General features: G+C 54.2%; 1 protein-coding gene across 1 annotated transcript; it reads left to right on the plus strand.

The window, feature by feature from the left end:
• The first annotated feature begins 5,234 nt into the window (after window positions 1-5,234).
• Window positions 5,235-8,918, plus strand: AQP6 (aquaporin 6). Its single transcript, XM_006075791.3, has 4 exons — window positions 5,235-6,592; window positions 7,382-7,540; window positions 7,804-7,884; window positions 8,538-8,918. The coding sequence occupies exons 1-4, from the start codon at window positions 6,200-6,202 to the stop codon at window positions 8,748-8,750; spliced, it is 846 nt and encodes a 281-aa protein (XP_006075853.3). The 5' UTR covers window positions 5,235-6,199; the 3' UTR covers window positions 8,751-8,918.
• The last annotated feature ends 7,592 nt before the right edge of the window (window positions 8,919-16,510 follow it).

Below are 16,510 nucleotides of genomic sequence, written 5' to 3' on the forward strand. Positions count from 1 at the left end.
AAGCCCAAACTTGGGTCTGAAGAAGTGAAGTGACGTGAAGTCGCTCAGTCGTGTCTGACTCTTTGAGACCCCATGGACTGTAGCCTACCAGACTCCTCCCTCCATGGGATTTTCCAGGCAAGAGTACTGGAGTGGGTTGCCATTGCCTTCTCCAGGGGATCTTCCCAACCCAGGGATCGAACCTGGGTCTCCCGCATTGTAGGCAGACGGTTTTACCGTCTGAGCCACCAGGGAAGTCTTGGGTCTAATATCTGTAAAAGGGAGCTGCGGCCAGCCCTGCCCTGTCCTGCCTGCCTGGCAGCTTTATAGTTAACATCAAATGGCAGTGTGTGTGAAGCCCCAGTGAAGGCGCACACCCGCCCCCGACAGCTGCCACCACCCCTGCCTCTACCCAGGAGCCGGGCGCAAGTGCCAGCTCTGACCAGCAGGGGGGGACCTCGTCCACCGAATCCACCACTGCTGAGCTTCCTCTTCCCCCAAGTCCCGGGTCTGGGCTCCAGTCAGATGGAGCGCCGACGAGAGGGAACCTGGAGTCTTTCAGGTCTGGGTCCTCTGGACCAGCCCACTCCACCTCACCCCACTGTCGGGGAGTGGTCCAGAAGAGAGGAGATTCCTTCCCCACTCACCCCCTCCTCTTTGCCCAGGGGCGGCCAGTTTCACCAGGTAGAAAGGTGGACACGGTGATGGATGGAGAGATGGAGGAGAATCGGGGGTCAAGGCAGAGAATAGACAGAATGTTGGCCATCCAGATGAATGGACAGGAGGGGTGACTGGGAGGGTCGGCTCTTTCAACCCCAATCTGTAGATCAGTATATCAGACCTCACTCACCCTTCCAAACGGCTCAGGTGAGGTGCAGTCGTGACTGGGAGCCTGGCCTCTCCATCCAGCCCAGCAACTTGGTTCCTTTCTCGGACGGACCCCAAGGGAAGCAGGACGCGGTGAATGGTGGGTCGATGAGGGACAGACCCTCAGGGATGGGCGGGGCACGGCGTCCGAGGGAGGTTCGCCTAGGGCTCGAAGTGGACTAGGTGCCACGCGCCCGGCTGTTTGGCCAGCAGAGGGCGCTGCGCCCCCTCCTGTAGGATCCTCTCCGAGGAGCTCGAGTCCAAGGCTGGCAGAGACCTGCGCACACATGATAACCCCGCTCTACGCGGATCTCCGGTTGTACCCAGCGGGCTGCGTTTTCTCCGCATAGACTTCTCGCTCCGCATGTGTGCGGAGCCACATCGCCTGTCCCCCATTCCTTTTCACAGGACCGCTGGGGATCAGACCTTGGTACCTGGCTCCATGTGTTCTCTGAGGGGTACACGTATGTGTCATATCCAAGCACACACATATTCAGTCACCCCCTCTGACCCTCTGCTCCACCTGAAGACAGAACCCAGACAAGCCTTGCTTCTCCGTAGGCTGCTTCCTCCCTTTCCCCTCACCCTGTGCCCAGGGACGGCCAGTTTCCCCAGGTGGACATGGTGACATGATGGAGAGGTGGAGAACTAGGGGTCAAGGCAGAGGATAGGCAGAGGGCTGACTGTCTAGATGGCTGGACAAGAGGAGGGGTTGCTGGGAGGGTCCGCCCTCTCAGCCGCCCTCTGAGCCTCCGCTTCCTCTTTCCAGGTTTTAATGCAGTGGGTGAGGGGATACAAGGGAGATGACCTTGAATCCTTCCCTTTCTGTCATGCTTATTGTTCCTCCTCCTCATCTTCCCATCATCCCTCCTCCTCCTTCTCCTTCTTCCTCCCCCATCCCTTCCCAGCCCTGAGATAGGACCTTAGCACTCACACTGCCCCAAGTGGACTTGCACACACACACACACACCTGCTCACACATGGAGATGCCCACCCTAGTAGTGTAGGGTGCCAGGAGACAGGCCTCTGAAAGAGTGAGCACACACAACTTCCTGGCAGGCAGCTGCAGACAGCCAGGTACGGGGCTTGACAAAAACTCTTGGAGCATGAGTGACCTCAAAAGCATGCCACTAGGGCCCAGGAAGGCTAGGTCCAGGGACATGCTGGCTAGAGCAAGTTCTTGCCGATGTCCACCTGTCCTGGGCAGGTAAAGGACCAAGTTCCAGGCCAGGCAGGGTCCCAGGAGACTCTGCTCCAGGTCACCTGGAGACCAGGGCCACCACCCACTGAAGGCTCTCAATCCCGGGGCCCAGAGCAGGGGCCTCAGGTGCTACTTGTCCTGGACCATTTCTAGCCCAGCACGGTCTTCACAGCTCTCACTGGCGTGGGAAGGGAGGTGACAATCCTAATAATCACCATTATCTGACTTTCTCCAAGGCATCAGCACATTCACTCCTAACAACATATTGCTGCTGCCGCTGCTCAGTCGCTTCATTCGTGTCTGACTCTGTGCGACCCCATAGACAGCAGCCCACCAGGCTCCCCCATCCCTGGGATTCTCCAGGCAAGAACAAAGGCAAGGTTGCCATTGCCTTCTCCAATGCATGAAAGTGAAAAGTGAAATTGAAGTTGCTCAGTCATGCCCGACTTTTAGCGACCCCATGGACTGCAGCCCACAAGGCTCCTCCATCCATGGGATTTTCCAGGAGAGAGTACTGGAGTGGGGTGCCATTGCCTTCTCCAACAACATATTAGGGAGGTGGGAACTAACGTCTCCACGTTTTTGGTTTTTTTTTGGCCTTGGAGGCTCAGCTTGCAGGATCTTAGTTCCCCAACCAGGGACTGAAACTTGGCACCCGGCAGTGAAAACTCAGAATGCTAACCACTGAACCACCAGGGAATTCCCATCATCTCCACTTTAAAAGTGGGGAAGCTGAGGTGACAGGAGTTAACACTGGTCAGGGGTGCGGAACACACGGCAGTATTCAAATGCTTTCTCTTTCTTATCAAAGGTTCTCAACAGACAGGCATGACTGCTGTTTGGTGCCTGCGTACAGGTGCAGAAATTGAGGCCAGGTAATATGCAGGGACTGGGACGTGTTCTCAGGCCCTCTATGACCCTGTCTGAGGGGAGCAAAGGAGGGAGATGCCCTTGAAATTCACTGGGACAGCCCCTAGGCAGGGAATTCCCCCCACCCCTCCGTGCCAGGGAGTAATGTCACTCACACTGTGCCCACAGCCACATTCCTTCAGCCTGGAGCATTTCTTGAAAGAGTCCTTCATGCCACGCAAGCCTGGGAGTCTGCACTGGAACAGTGGCAGCACCAAGGAGGTCAAAGCCAGAAGTAGCCACTAGTTATTCCCAAGCCCATCTTCTCTATGAAGTTTGCCCTGACTCTGCTGGAGGGGGGAAATTAGGGCAGGCTTCATAGAGGAATTGAACTTGAGCAAAGTCTTGAAAGAAAACCAAAAAAGAAAAGCATTCCAAACCCAGAGTCTCCACTACTCAGTGACTACCCAGGCACGTTTCAAAGAGCCAGCCAGGCAGAGGGAGACGTGAAAATCACAGATGAGGCTGGGAATGGCCGAGAGAGGTCCCCAGTCACTCGAAAGGAGCCAGGAACCCAAGGAGGGGCCCCAACTCGAACCCAGGAGAAGGGCTGCCTCTTCTTCAGGATCAGATGGAAGCTGGCAAGGGCACAGGGGGCTGCAGGGACAGGGGACAGGGGAGAATATACTAAGTCTTGCCAGCTGGTTTCACTTTCTAGGTAGAGCAAGAGGCAAATCGATCTGCTGGAAGAAAGCCAGAGCAAGGTAGGGTACTGAAAGAGAGTAGGAAGATTTGAAGTAGGGCTTAGAATAGGGAGAAAGCTGCCTGGAGACAGTGTGGTGTATGGATTACTGAGACCCCTACTGAGGCCAGAGACCATAGGCTTGTCAAGGCATCCGTCTGCATGGCTGGGCGAGTTTCTCCAGCAGTGCTCAGCAGCACAGATGGGAGCAGAAGGGTGTGGAGGAGAACATGCATGGAGGAAAATGGTGGGGGGCAGGGAGGGCAAGGTGCAGAGAATGGGAAGCTGGGACAGAGGACACTGCAAAGTGAGACGCCAGGGGATCTGGCTGGACAAGGTAGAATCAAATCAGGAGGGTGGGATGAACAGAAAGGGGGGAGGGGAGGATTGGGGGAGGGATGTGGCTGGAATTGAAGTGGGAGAGGGTGGTTGGACAGAGCCTGTGGTCAGAGTTGGGATATTTCACTTGAAGATTTCAGAAGGCCTGTCCCAGGTAAGGACAGGCTGTACGGTGAGCTGGCTGAAATGAAGCAGACATGAAAGCCTCCAGGTCAGGAAACTTATTCACTCATGCATTCATTCAGCAAATATTTATTGAGCACCTGAGCCAATCGCTACGCAAGAGGGTACATGTAGGGATGAACAAAACTTGGTTCCTGCCCCCCTAAGGGGCTCCCCGCCTCACTGGGGCGATACAGTAACAGCATGACAGCACTCATGGTGACTGCAGTGTAAATGGCCAGGTGTGGTGAGGAGGCCTCACCCAGGAAAGGGCCAGGCGATGTCAATGCTGAGCCTTAGGAATAGATTGCTGTTGTTCAGTCGCCTACTAGTCGGGTCTGACTCTGTGACCTCATGGACTGCAGCATGCCGGGCCTCCCTGTCCCTCACCGTCTCCCAGAGTTTCCCCAATGTCATGTTCATTGCTTTGGTGATGCCATCCAGCTATCTCATCCCCTGACGCCCTCTTCTCCTTCTGCCCTCGATCTTTCCCAGCGTCAGGGACTTTTCCAGTGAGTTGTCTGTTTTCATCAGGAATCAATTAGGGCTCCCCCAAACAAAGGACATGGGGTGGGCTTTCCAGAGAGAGGAGAGAGAATCCCCCCAGGGGAGACCAGCATGAAGTATTCTAGAACCACTGGCCATTTGGTGAGGCCAGAGGGTAAAGGACAAGGCAGGAAGTGGGGACAGCTGAGGCAGGAGAAGCAGGGTCCCAGAGGACCGTGGGGGCCAGGCACGGAGCTCACAGAGGTGACCAGAGGCTTTGAAGGGATTTTAGCGAGGAGCAGCAGGATCAGATTTGCATTTTAGAAAGATCACTCAGGCTGCAGTGTGGATAATTGATTGGAGTGGAGCAAGGGAGACGACGGAGAGAATGGTTGAAGGCTGCAGGGCAGCAGGGGTGGCAAGAAGAGGGCAGTGTCAGGAAATACTTGGGATTCAGCATCAGTAGGACTTGATGCCTTGGCTGGATGGGGGCGGGAGGGCGAGGTCAAAGATGCCTCGCAGGTGCCACCAACTGAGCTGGGGACAACAGAAGGAGTGCATTCAGGGGGCCCGGGGAGAAATGAGAATCTCATCATGAGACACGTCACATTTGGGGAACCTGCGGACACCAGGGGACACCTGCTGGGCAGGGACACATGGCTCCGGGCACAGCCCAGGCACTCTGCTGTGGGTAAGAGGTGACGAGCGCATTATTTTAGCAGCTCGGCAGGTTCTTCTCAGGGACAAAACACTTCTGTTTGAGAAAATACCTTGGTATATTGCTGGGGGTTAAAGGGCAGAGCCTGGGTGTGGGTAAACTAAGGCAGCATAGTCAAAAGAACGGTAAGCTGCCCTGTGAAGGGGCACAAGACGGCGAAGAGTCAGTGGAAACTCCAGACCGGTGGGCAGCAGCGGTACCCACCGCCACAGGCGTCACCAGTTAGCTGTGGAGCAACTCCCCACCCCCGCACCTGCTCCTCTGCACTCCTGCAGGCCCACGTCCTCAGTAAAGTTGACCCCATTCACATCAGCTTTCAGAAAATGGTGCTCTAGGTGGAAGTGGAGGACAGAGCTTCCTTCACATCTGGGTTTATGGGGTGCAGAATAGTGTGAACCCATCCAGGAGACTAGGAGCCTGGGGCAGGGGGTGCACGGGGCCCTCTGACATAGGCCTTGGACTTGGGGATCTGAGTGATCTCATTCTCTCTAAGCTGACGTCACGGATGGGAGCATCCTAGGGTCACCTGGGCCCCCAGACTGGGTGTTGGCCAGCAGCAGAGTTAGGCCTGCCCCGCTTGGAAAACTCCTGGGAGGTTCCAGTTCAGTGCCCAAGGACAGCCCCCCTCCTTTGGCTGTCATGTGAGTTTAGGGTGGGGCGAGCGTGTGGCCACCCCCACACCTCCCACCCCACCCCCCGAACACACATAACCCTGTCAACCTGCCCCCTGCCAGTCTGACCAGCATGGTCCTTAAACCAGCAGCACCGTAAGGAGCTGCAGGCTGGGGCCGGAGCAGCCCGAAGACAGGAGATCAGAAGAGGCAGAGATCAGAAGAGGAACATAGACCTGGGGGCGATGGAGTCAGGCCGGTGCAGCTTGGCTAAGATGCTGGTGTGCCGGCTCTGGATGACCATCAGCAAGGCTCTGTTTGCCGAGTTCCTGGCCACGGGGCTGTACGTGTTCTTTGGCGTGGGCTCGGCTCTGAGATGGCCCCTGGGGCTTCCCTCTGTGCTGCAGATCGCCATCACCTTCAACCTGGCAACGGCCGTGATCGTGCAGATCACCTGGAAGGCCAGCGGGGCCCACGTCAACCCTGCCGTAACGCTGGCCTTCCTCGTGGGCTCCCACATCTCCCTGCCCCGGGCTGTGGCCTACGTGGCTGCCCAGCTGGCAGGGGCCACGGCGGGAGCTGCTCTGCTTTACGGGCTCACGCCTGGGGACATCCGAGAAAACTTTGGGGTCAATATGGTAGGTGCAGGGAGGGGGAGCGGCAGGTCCATACAGGTGGTAAGTGGGGAGGGCCAGGCCGGGGCAGAGGGGATACAGCAGAGCACGTGCTCCACACCTGCTCTGGGGACGTGGGGCCCTGGGGAAAGACCATGGCCTTAGTGCAGGCAGAGCAGGAAGGGGACTGTGGTGTGAGGAACAGTGGGGAGACGGGGGACAGGAAGAAGCCACACTGAGGGCCAGGAGTGGGAGGAGGACCAGGCACTTCAGGGTTGGAGCAGTCAGGGAGAGCAGGGGCTGTGGGGGCAGCAGGGGACCCTGCACCTACTTCACCTCCCCGTCCCCAACCCGTTTCCTCCTGTTCCTCTGTCCCCAGCACTCTGCGGCCTGTCTCACCTCCCCAGATTTCTCTACTTACCCATGTTCCACCTACGTCCCCAGTCCCCACCTTCCACTCCTACACACTGCCCCTCCCAGCCAGCCTACAGGCGAGCATCGTGCAACACAGCTTCTCCAGCCTTCCCTCCCCCACCAGCCCTGAGCCCCGACCTCCTCCTGGACCGTGGCCCTGACCACCCCATGGAGTGGGTGGGGTGCTGCTCACTCCCACAGGGAACAGGTGTCCGGTGGGCTCACTTCAGGGTTCACCTGAACCCCAGTGCACCGCTCTCCCCAGCCCATGAGCTCCTTAAGTCCTGGGGGGCTGGTGGTGGCAAGGTGTCGCAACCTTTACCGTGAGGAACGAGGGCCCAGGGACCACCATCCCCAAGCAGAGTTCGCTGCCTCCAGCATAACCCCCTGCTCGCACAGGTCCGGAGCAATGCCTCGACTGGCCAGGCGGTGGCGGTGGAACTCATCTTGACCCTCCAGCTCGTGCTCTGCGTTTTGGCCTCCACTGACAGCCGTCAGACCACGGGCTCCCCTGCAGCCACAATTGGAGCCTCGGTGGCAGTGGGCCACCTCATCGGGGTAAGGGGCACAGGGGACACCCGCCTGTGTACCCACTGGCCCCTCCCTGGGGAGGCGGCGGGGCCCTGGGGGCCAGAAGTATCCCTCCCCGAACTTCTCATGCCTTGGAGCCAAGGCTATGCCCCATTTCAGGCCCAGGGCAGGGGGACCCAGAGCCCCAGTTTGGGGCTGGGGCTTGAGCCGGCGGGGCGGGGAGGAGAGGACTGTCCTCTCCCAGGCCTGCTTTCAGGCTGCTCACGCCCTGCCCTGCATTCGTTCCCCAGATCTATTTCACCGGCTGCTCCATGAACCCAGCCCGCTCCTTTGGTTCCGCTGTCATCGTGGGGAAGTTTGAAGTCCACTGGGTGAGACCTTCTGCCGGCAGCCAGGGGAGGGGAGAGGCCCCAGTGCCCATAGGGACTTTCACCAGAAGGGGGGCCCCAGACACTGGGGGAGACCTGCCACGGACCATCTTCACTCCCAGTGGAGGTTTCCCTAAGCTCAGAAGACCAGGGCCAGCGTCCTTTCTTGCCCGCCTCAAAAAGTCAGGGGCACCCAGTAGACTGGTGAGAAGTGGGCCAGGGCTGGCGCTGCAGCATTGGCCTGGGCCTGAAGTCCTGGCTGCTTCCTTATTCACTTCCTCCAGCTGGACCAGTTTCCAAACTTGGATAGAGAAAAAGACAAACAGAAATAGACACACAAACACACCAGCAGGACAGGAAGAGCACTAGCCGGGGTTCTGGGCTGGAACGGGGGAGATGAGAGGGAGGCAGGGGTGGTGGGGGCCTGACCCAGCCCCGGGGAGGCTAGGTCCCTGCACCTGCAGAGACTCAGGGTCGGGATTGCTGGGGGTGGGGGGGTGGGGGCAGTGGACAGGACTTGTGCTTCTTGAATTTGCCACCTTGTAGAAAGCTCCAGGGCTCCCAGGAGACCAAGTCAACACTGGAAAGCAGGTGGAGTCCCAGAGCCGCCCTGTGGTCTTGGCTCACGAGCAGGGCATCTGCTTCTGCCTCCTCAGATCTTCTGGGTGGGACCCTTGACAGGAGCCATCCTGGCTTCGCTGATCTACAACTTCATCCTGTTCCCTGACACCAAGACCCTGGCCCAGCGACTGGCCATCCTCACGGGCAGTGCAGAAATGGAGAAAATGGAAGGGGAGGAACCCCAGAAAAAAGAAACCCAGGCCAACTCAGAGGACACTGAGATGGACAGTGTGTGTCAGGTGGCATAGAGCTTGGCCTCTGCCCTCAAGCTTCTGAAAAGAGCCCTCAAAGTGGACAGCATGCTTTATATAACCAGATTTCAGGTTTTCCTGGGGACATGGGGGGCTTGCGAGGTGGGGTGGGAAGGCTTGGCCTCTTGACCTAACAGGGTGGGCAGGGGATCCCCAGCATTACATTTCTAGAAGGAACCTGGGAAGCAAATCTGCTCCATTTCCTCCTCTTCCATCACTTTTAATGGGGCCGAGAAGAGGGAGGTAGGGGAATTCATCACCACTCTCCCTGTCTCTCATCTGTCTGGACCCCAGGCAGGACCCTGGGCTTCCAGGTCCCCATGTCTTGGAGAAAAAGGAATCTGAGCCCAGACAGGCTCTCTGCTCAGAGGCTGTGGGGACCTCTGGGAACTCTAACTTCTCACCCCACTGTTGGAAGGAGGATCCAGACTTCCCAGAAGAATCAAGTCTTAGGCCAGCCTCTGAGCTCCAAGGAGGGATGTCTCTGCCCTTGGATGTGGATGGGGGATGTGGCTCCCCCTCAGACTGGGGGCTTCCTGAGGCCAGATTGTCCCCTCCCAATAGATCTTCATTCCTCACACCTCCACATGAGGAAATCAGCAGAGAGCCCGTCCCTTGGGAAGAGCTGGCACTGAGAGGAAGCTTTTCTCCAGCTAGTGGAGGGGCAGGATACGGGTAAGGGAGGTTTAGCCCAGATGGGCCTTTCTCCCCAGGTGTTCTGCCTTCCACTCCAGCCCCTCCACAGAAACAATCCTGACGGGGAAAGGTCCCGTTGCAGCACTCAGTCCGTGACCTAGGCCTGAAGAAGCCATCTCCAGACTCATTCTTAGCTCTGCCGGGATCCCCCATAAGCTGTTGAATATGCCCCAAGGATGGTGGGAAGTCAGGAATAACCCAGGAAACCAAGATTTGCAGTTCAGTGCCTCTGAAAGACTACTGGAGTCTCACCTAGTTTGTTAATATTTACAAGCTGCTATAAATCTACTCTGCCTATGACCTGGGATCCTGTCTGGATCTCAGCTTCCTCAGCTGTAAGGGCTGTAAAATCTACCCCCGAGATTGATGTTAAACAAGAGATTGGAAAATGTGTTTGGAAGTTAAAATGATAGAATAGAAAAACAAATCCAATAAATGATTCTTGTTGCTGTTACTGTAATTATTGGGTTTGAATACAATTGCTGTTGATAATGGGAGGAAGGAGGAAAAAAGGGACAGGGAGATGATTGAGAGGGAGGGAAAAGTGAGTAGGCTTTTCTCATTTCATCTGCTCTACTTACCCAGGGCCCTACCTTCTTCTCTCCTGGACCTACTGACCTTTGTGAGCTTTGTGAGTGTGTGTGTGGGGGGTGATGGGGGAACAGGAGTCAGGTTGGGGAGGAACCCTGGAATGAAGAGACAAGCCAGTAAAAGTCAATTTTTCTCATCTCTATGGTGCCCATCACTATGGTACCCTGCACTACAGCAGTCAAAAGCATGAAAAACATAGGTCCTTTTCCATGCCAGCCTCCCAAGGACAGGGCAACAGGGCCCATTCTGTGACAGTGCAGTGGCTGAGCCCTAAGAGCTCGTGGCCACAGCAGCCGTGTTCTGTAATATGGTCAGTGCAGAGAACCACTCACATCTCTCCAAGCTGGGCCCTACTCATTCATCTTCACAATCTCTCAGAGCTCAGGGCCTCCTGTGCCCTTTTATGAGCAGGGACAGCTGGGCGTGCACCTGTGTGCACACGCACACATGCGTGTGATTGACTTGCTAAAGGTCACCCAGCTCAGTACCACAGACCCCCCCCCCCAAGGTCTCCCCAGCTCCCAGCTTAGAATTTTCCAAAATAGAGCTCCAGGGGGGCTTATACAAGCAGCGGCCAGAGAAAAGAAGGAAGCAGGAACTAGAAGGTTGAAGAGGACAGGGGGGTGGAGCTCCTGCACCAAGCTCTTAAGCTCCGAGACAAATTATCTCCGCATCCCTGAGAACCAAGCACGCAGTGGGTGCTCAATAAAAGTTTGATGAATGAATGACTGAGGCTGGGAGGCTGGGGAGGTGGTAATTGATCAAGAGAACTTGGGAGTCACTGCTCCAAATAACCCAAGAAGACAGCAGCTGAGAAGCCTACGCTGGAAGGCTGGGGGAGCTGGGGAGAGGCTGCACAGCTACTCGAGCTCCTGCGCCTGCCCTAGAGCAGACCGTGGAACCTCTGTCCCAGCTGGCCAAGAGCATGAGGGTGACTGCCTGAAGAGAAAGCAGGGGGCTACTTTCCCAAATAGTTCTTTAAAGCTGTGCTCTGTCAGAATAGACTAGAGCAAGAGACAAGCTTCATGAGAAGTGAGGAATTAGGTTAGAATCTGAAGAGCATCCAAAGTTAGACACAGGAATGAGTAACCAAAGGTTAGCTTCTCCTTCTCTGGAGCCCTTTAATAGGACAGCCGGCCATCTGCTTGGATGTGGGAAGGGCTGGCCTTTGGGGAGCCAAATTTCAGTGGCTCCAGCCAGGGTCTTTGCTTCACAGGCACAACTGGAGCCTGGATGGGGGGCTGGGGAGCTTGGGGAGGACAGAGACCCAACCAGGCAGACCCTTGGTGTGCACTCCCTTCCTCCCTTTTGTCAGGGGAAGTTTTTAATTAATGGTGTGTAATCTGATCTGGCCCTTCTCCCTGCTGAGTGCTGCCTTCAATCAGCGGAGCCATCTGCAATTGCAATTCATAATTCTCCTGAAAGGGAGGGGGACCTGGGACGGATGCCTTGGTGATTAATACAATTAGCCTTTTATGTTGATGATTGTCTTAGCAGGAGCAGATGATGCGAGCGCAGAGCCTAGGCTGTCGCATCCCCATTGGCTGGCAGACAGCCCCTCTCCATTCCCCACCCCCACTGCCTCCTCCGGGTGTAAAGAGGACACAGGTCTAATCTGGGACCATGCTGCACAGTTGGGGGGGCTCCACGGAGGGAGCTCCTGGGACTGAGAAGAATTTGGGCTCCTGGGACTGAGAGGAGAGGAACAAGACAACTATCCAGAGACGTTCACTTTCCAAAGAAAATCACCTGGGCCTAAAGGATTCTGTGCATCAAGGGTTTTTTGTTTCTTAAATAGTAAAGACCATATAAAGATAGAATAGGGGCTGAAAGTTTAAACACAGGCTCAGCTGCATGGACTCTGACAAGTTACTTTAGGATCCTGAGCCTTAGTTTCCTCATTTGGAAAACAGGGTCTGTTCATAAGGGGCTGAAGAACCCAACGGGGCCTGACACACAGATCTCATTCAGTGGTGGTTTTCAATGTAATGGAGGTAGCCCTCTGCCGAAAAGTTCAGCTGTTTCTCCTGCGGTTTTTAACATGGCCAGGCTATTACTAAAGAAGGGATCACTTTCTCCCCATACACAAGCCTGAGCTTGAATAAAGGAGACAGAGAGGGAATGTGTGTGTGTGTGGAGAGAGAGAGAAAGTGTGTGTGTGCTGTGGGACAATGGGGAGGCAGTGAGGAGGATCCCAGAAAAAAGGAGTCAAAAATCAAACCTGAGAAAGAGATGGCAGGCCCTCTTCAGAACACAGTGGTGAAGCATTTGGATGGACTGCAGTTTGGGGAAGACTCAATGAAGCAAAGGAGGCTGGGTGGATATAAAGCGGTGAAAAGAGCAGGGCTTTGAGCACCTGGAATCTCATACGAAAGTAAACAAAAGGGGAGCAGCGAATAGAGCTGAAGGTTTAAGAGGCAACATAGATCAAAATCTGTGATCTTTAATCTATAATGAGGTCAAGTGATCTGGAACAAGCTAATTGGGGTTTTGATGGGAGACTCTGCTCGGTCAGGAGAGGTGATCAGCTCAGCCCCTTTGGGCTCACAATGCAGTTCTCCATGACCTGGAACAAGAAGACAGCTCCTAGCAAGAGGTGTTAACTGATAGATAGCCAATGCCAGGCCTCTGGAATCTCAAGGGGAGGACAGTGAGGGACAGAGGGAGGGGAGAGGTTAGGGCTAATCAAGAGGAAGCTTCCGGCCAAGAGGTCACCACTCGGGCAGCTGGGGCAGGGAGTCTGCACAGCCAAGCTCTGTAATCACTTCTCAGGGGGGAGCAGCTACACTGAGGAGCAGTCACATATTTAGCAAAAGCTGCAGAGGGGAGGCATGGTTAGTGAAGGGGGGTTATGAGACTGGGGAGCCCAAAGGCACTAATTAATAGGCTACAGTTAAAGGGCAGAAAAGCAGGGAATGGAAATTTTTCAGAGCTCTGATTAAGTCAGATAAAGAGTCAGTTTCTGCCTAAGCTGGGGGTGGAAGACGCCAGAGACAGAGACCAACAACTCCCCTGCACCCCCGCGGACAGATGGAACAAGGCTCAGGCAGGCCAGGGCCCAGCCCCGGTCAGAAGAGAGGACAGGACAGCAGTCCAGGACAGCGACCAGTTACAGATCACCAACCTAGAGGCCCCTCCCCAGCCCTGTTGATGCTTCCAGGCCTTTCGAGCCGCCAGGGTCAGCCTGAATCCCAGCTTTCAAGTCATCAGCTCCGGGCTCTCTGAAGCTTCCAGTTCCTCCCTCCTCTAAAGTTCCACAGCACTCTGCACCCACCTCCGTCCTGGCACTGAACACATCTCTTCATAGTTTTGGGAACACCTCTCTCTACCCAAGCAGGAAGACTTTCTTAAGCAAAATTATATTTTTAGTCTCATCTCCAGGCAACAGGTTCCTTAACTTGACCATCTGTCCCCATTTTTTGTCGGTGCCCATAACATGGCCTTCCAGTTTCCAGTGAGGAAAGTGAAAGTGTTAGTCGCTCAGTCACGTCCAACTCTTTACAACCAGGCTCCTCTGTCCATGGGATTCTCCAGGCAAGAATACTGGAATGGGTTGCCATGCCCTTCTCCAGGGAATGTTCCCAACCCAGGGATCAAACCCAAATTTCCTGCATTGCAGGCAGATTCTTCACCATCTGAGCCACCAGGAAAGCCCCACTTCCTCAAGGAGGAAAGACCTCTGGCATTCCAGATTTGGTGAGCGAACTGGACAAAGGATTATACAGGTTATCTAACACCTCCATGTAAAGAACCTTGGATGTTTCAATACTGTACTGCGATTTCAGAACTCTACCAGGATGTGTTGTTATATCATGGCCAGAGCCTCACTGATCCACGCCTTCTTTTCCCCCTTCTCCAACTCAGGGGTCACATGTAAGGGTTCTGGGGGTCATGACTGGGGCAGATTTTGATTCTCTTCTACACATTGCTTGTCTGCTTCTTCATACCAGTTGTCCTGGGGCTAAGCCTTGTTTTTCCTATACTGCAACTGCCCTCAGACCTGGGGAAACTCCCGTTTTAATCTCTCTCTGATCACAGCTAAGTAGAAGGTTCCCTTGCCTCCACACTGGGGCTAGCCAACAGCCTACCTCTCATGAACAGCTAACATTTCCAAGCCAAACAATCTGGACGATAAGATGCACCGCTACTGTACCAGCCACTGAAGAAAAGCACTGTTATACACCACTGATTATAAGAGAATCTAACTCTCATTAAATTGTATTTTTAAGTGCACTTTACAGTAAGGAAATGATCATTTCTCCTTCAAGTCTTGGCTCCTTAGCTCAGATTTGGGAATGGAAGGCCCAAGTGGGACTGCATCACAGGGCTCAAGTCTTCTTCCTTAGATGACATTCATTGCCCTCGTATGCACTCAACTCCTCTGTGCATCTGTTGCTATTCCAGCTTTTAAATGCCCAGGCTGCCCCTCACAGTGAGCACCTCTTCTCCTTCAGCACCAGAGTCCACTGAAGTGAACCCCACTTTTTTCACAGAGGCAAAACAAAACACAAACCCTGCCAAAGCCTGGACTGCCATTTTTGAGATCACCACCTAGCACTCCGACACCAATTATCCAACCAGTTCCTACCCTATGGGGCTACCTGCCCCTGAGCCTCCAGACCAGGGACCTGAGAAGATGCCGAGATTAGTCATCTGCTCTGAAGTGCGCTAAGACGGCGCCAATAAGCTGCCGACTGCAGGCAGTTCCCGTTAAAGCAAAGCAGCTGGAAAGGGCTTAGCCCTTTAATGCTAGCAGCTGTATCTCCACAGTGTGGCTGCTCTGCTGAGGGGCTGGACTCTGTCCAGAAGCATCAAGCATTTAGCCCCAGTCGATGTATATTAACCTAGGAGGAGAGCAGCCAGCTCCCTGGGAAGAGGGGAGGTGGTTCAGTTAAGCACCTCCACCCCCAGGCTTTGCTTTCCAATGAAGAAGAAAAATCCCAGCCCCTTTGTAGGGCTCACTCTACTAAAATCTGGACAAATGGTATCATCTCACAGGCAGAAAGAGCTTTTCTCACAGGTAGCAAGAACAACTCCATTTTTAAAACTCACCTAAGGACTGAGCCACTTATTAGGTTGTTTGTTTGTTTTTAACATTTGGCTGCATTGGGTCTTAATGGTGACTTGCGGGCTTAGTTGGCCCTGCAGCCTATGGGCTCTTAGTTCCCTGACTGGGAATCAAACCCATGCCCTCTCCATTGGGAGAATGAAGGCTTAACCACTGGACCACCAGGGAAGTCACTCCACTTGTTAGTTTTGACAAGACTTTAGGCCACTAACCAGACACTCGTTCTCCTTTGACCTTATTTTTTTCCTCTGAAGTCTCAAGTATTCTTTGGATGCCAGGTGTACATTTGTGTGAACACAACAAACGGGCTTCCTCTTTTCCAAGAAGCTCCTCAGAGCCCTGGGCTCTGAGGGTGATGAGGGAGAAAGCTGAACAGCCCTCAGAAAGCCCTGGCACAGAGCTGGCTGCTGAAGAGAGATCACTCGAAGACTTCTTACTCAAAGCCAGATGGTGAACATGAGACGGGGTGAGAGCTAATGCCACTCAGGGGAAAGCCAATAAGCTAATCCGCTGACATGTCTCTAGAAGCGGGCTGATGGCTTTGGCTCAGAGTCTTGCCTGATCTTAGCTCTGGGCTTCAGAGCACACAAGATGCACATGGGTGACCCGGGAACAGACTCCCACCAGGACAAACTTAAGCTCATCCTCCACCAGCCCATCCTCTCTTTCCACACAGAGGACAGCACCAGACCACCAAGCCCAGGTCCTCCAACCGACCCAACAACCCAACACTATGGAATGAATAGTCTCCAGTCCCAATGCTTTTCCCAGCGGTCTGGGCCTTCCTGCTCTTTCTGGGTCATCTGTCGAGAGTGCACAGGCACGTCTGCATACAGCCAGCCCTGAGTCGAATTATTTACATACTTAATATTATAGGCCCCATGATGCTGATGAAGTCTGAAGTAGCAAACACCACAGCTAACCTCCAGAGCAGGAGCTGTAATCTCCAGGTTCTAATCCCAGCTAAACTACAATTTATGAGAATTTGAGTCAAATTACTTCACTGAGTTTGTTATCAGTTGGGATCCCATCACATGGGTGTGGTGGGGTCAAATATGTTAAATGCAAGCACCCTGTATATTGTAAGTAGCCACATTACATTTCCTAGAGGCTTTGTGGAGAATCAGTTCTTAATTCCATCTTCATTGATGACCAGAGAAGATATTAACTGGCAAGTGCTTTATTAGAAGTCTAAATATCCATTTACATGTGTCTAAGCCCAACACACATATGGTGTCCAACTGTGTGAGATGCAAGAGTAATGCTGTATAAAAACAGTGAGACTAAATGAAGCCTGGCAAGAGTTACAGAGGGAGAAGGTATACAAAAGGGAAAATTCCTGCTTCCAACTCTGTGTCCCTGAAAAGTGGCCTCCTTTCCCATCCTACACGACTGCAGAGGA

The sequence above is a fragment of the Bubalus bubalis genome, chromosome 4, assembly GCF_019923935.1.
Source record: "Bubalus bubalis isolate 160015118507 breed Murrah chromosome 4, NDDB_SH_1, whole genome shotgun sequence".
Taxonomy (NCBI): domain Eukaryota; kingdom Metazoa; phylum Chordata; class Mammalia; order Artiodactyla; family Bovidae; genus Bubalus; species Bubalus bubalis.